The sequence below is a fragment of the Palaemon carinicauda genome, unplaced genomic scaffold (genome assembly GCF_036898095.1).
Source record: "Palaemon carinicauda isolate YSFRI2023 unplaced genomic scaffold, ASM3689809v2 scaffold2265, whole genome shotgun sequence".
Taxonomy (NCBI): domain Eukaryota; kingdom Metazoa; phylum Arthropoda; class Malacostraca; order Decapoda; family Palaemonidae; genus Palaemon; species Palaemon carinicauda.
Genome location: NW_027169882.1, coordinates 15001 through 17500, shown reverse-complemented (window position 1 = coordinate 17500; position 2500 = coordinate 15001). Strand labels below are relative to the sequence as shown.

At 45.0% G+C, this 2500-nt stretch overlaps 1 protein-coding gene across 1 annotated transcript in view; it reads right to left on the bottom strand.

Moving 5' to 3' along the window:
- Window positions 1-2500, bottom strand: part of LOC137636083 (uncharacterized) — a 4617-nt gene that overhangs the window by 2103 nt on the left and 14 nt on the right. The window contains exons 1-2 of the mRNA XM_068368506.1: window positions 1578-2500; window positions 1-662 (exon numbers count right to left, since the gene is read on the bottom strand). The exon at window positions 1-662 is cut by the window's left edge and continues 2103 nt beyond it; the exon at window positions 1578-2500 is cut by the window's right edge and continues 14 nt beyond it. Coding sequence (XP_068224607.1) covers window positions 1-662; window positions 1578-2500 — 1585 coding nt within the window. The remainder of the gene's footprint in view (window positions 663-1577) is intronic.

Here is a 2500-nt window from a genome sequence, read left to right as displayed (position 1 = left end):
TCTGTTTGGGGAGATAATTTCAGTAGCCTGCTCAATGTCCTCGGTCACAATGCGATTACTGTTTACTCGATGTGTAGACGTTACACTGTTGTCCTCTACCGGGGAGCTGACTGTCCATCCGTGACGATACTGCAGAGCGAATGGGCCTTTGCCGTCTGTTGATATGATTTTCAGAGGCTCCATTGCTAGTGGGCAATTACTGCCAATCAGTAGACCGATGTCTATTTCTGGCATTATTTCAGGAATCGATTTTGCCACGTCGTGAAGATATGGCCAGCGTCGTAACAGTTCTGGACGGGGTATTTGATCATGGCTCACTGGAATTTCTTGTCTGGAATACGTTTTTGGAAGCAGTATACCGTTCTGGCCGTTTATATCACTGACGACGAGATCGTGGACAAGGTAGCTTTTGACTATGCTTTCCCCATGCATAGTTTTCAGACGCAGATTTGTTTGAACACCGGAAGCTTGCAAGTCATCTTTCAGTTCGTCTGATAGGAAGCACCCTGTGCTTCCTGGGTCATAGAGGGCGTAGGTGAGAACTTCTCGGTTGGTTCCCCTCTGCTTTAAACGAACAGGTATTATTGCTTGAAGAACCATGGAGGAGTCATGAGAAATAACGTTGCTGGTAGCGGTATATGGAGGGTTTTGGCTGGATTCCTCTGTACGGTTTTGAGAATATGAAGATCTGTCAGAGTAGTCCGACCTCCAAGGTAGTTTGAAGCCATCTATATGCATGGCCGTAGGATGACCTTTGCCACATTTGTGACATTTTCGCTTGTTCATGCACCCCTTCGATGTATGATTCAGACCATAGCAACTGAAGCATCTACGCTGCTCTATAATAAACTTTCTTTTCTCTTCGAGAGATTTCTGCCTGAAATCTGCACAGTTATCCAGATCGTGATTTTTGCTGCAGTAAAAACAGGAGGGGGACCTAAAACCACGAGTTCTACTTTGGCTCTCATGATTAACTTGCATAGCAAATGCAGATTCTGTTGGTTTCCCTTTTGATGGTTTACTAGAATTCAGTTCTCTATGCATTGCTTCTTTCCCGAACACTGGGTCATTGACACACTCTGCTGCGTTAATAACAAACTGGACAATGTCACCAAAGCACGAAGACCTGTTCTCGAGGAGTCTGCGGTTTGTGGCTTTTTCGCGCCATTTATTCTGGAGATAACTTGGCAATTTCTGGACTACCACCTGCAGGTTCGGTGCATGATCAAGAACAGCCAGGTGAGTAAGTGTTTGCATGGCACTGAAGCATTTTAGCAAGTAATGCGAATATCTTTTCAGACATTTCCCTTCGTCTGGTTTTATCGGCTTCCACTCGTTTAGTTGTTTCAAGTATGCCAGGGATACTTTATAAGGATCACCATACTCTTGTTGTAGCAACTGTCTTGCCCGACTATATCCTTGGTCTGCCTGCATGTATATACAGCTGCTGATGAGGTCCTTAGGTTCACCGTCTGTATGCTGTAGAAGGTAGTAAAGTCTGTCGCTGCTACTGGCTGTTCTAGAGGAGATCCTGGTGTCAAACGCCAGTATGAAGTCACTGTATTCCAGAAGATCACCGGTAAACTTGGGAACTTGCGGTGCAGGCAAAGATAGAGCCGTGGCGATACCACTAATCTGCTGCTGTATGGTGTTAACTGGAGGTGAATTAGGCAGTGGATAGGGTGCACCAAAGTTACTGTTCACAGGTGTATTTACAGGCGGATACGTATATTGTTCTAGATTTGGAAACGTTGATGACTTGGCATTCGAAGCGTTGACTGGAGTTGCAAGAGTGTTAGTAACAGTCTCTGAAGAATTTCTGGGAACAAATTCTTGTGCAGTGCTGGGATTTAGACTGGGTAAGCTGGCACTATTTTCTTGGGTGACAGGGAGTATAACCTGGTTAGCCATATTGCCACCCCTAGCCGTGTTAGCACCTTCACTCGCACAAATTCCAGGGGCAGCTACACTAGGTCCAGCAACCATAACATTCACGTCTTGATGGTTGGCTCGTTGCACAATAATGCTGGTATGTGTCTCATTGTCTTTGTTACCAACATTGTCGTCGCCAATGTCATTTTCGGTTTCTGCAAAAACACGTGCTTTTGCTCGAGTCTTGGCTATTTCGATATCCAATAGAATCTCTTCTGTCTTTGCCTCCTGTTCCTTTTTCTTTGTCACGAGTTCTTTTTCGGCAAGCAACTCGGCGAGACGTGCTTTGGCTCGCACCTTTTCGGACGTAGCCGATTTGCCAGAAGGAAGGGAAGAGGGCCGTTTGGAAGAACGTTTTGAACCAGATCGGCTTAAAAGACTCTCCAGGTCCTCTTCAAGTCGTTTTTCGTTTATAGCTATCCATTCACCAGTATGGTTTCGGAATTGCAAAATGTTAATTTCCTTGGTCTCATATCTGGACAATTCCTGGTCCTCCTCCAATTCGTTTGAGATGTTATCCATGACACAATTGAAGTTTTCTTTGTACTTATCGAAAGCTTCGTTATAT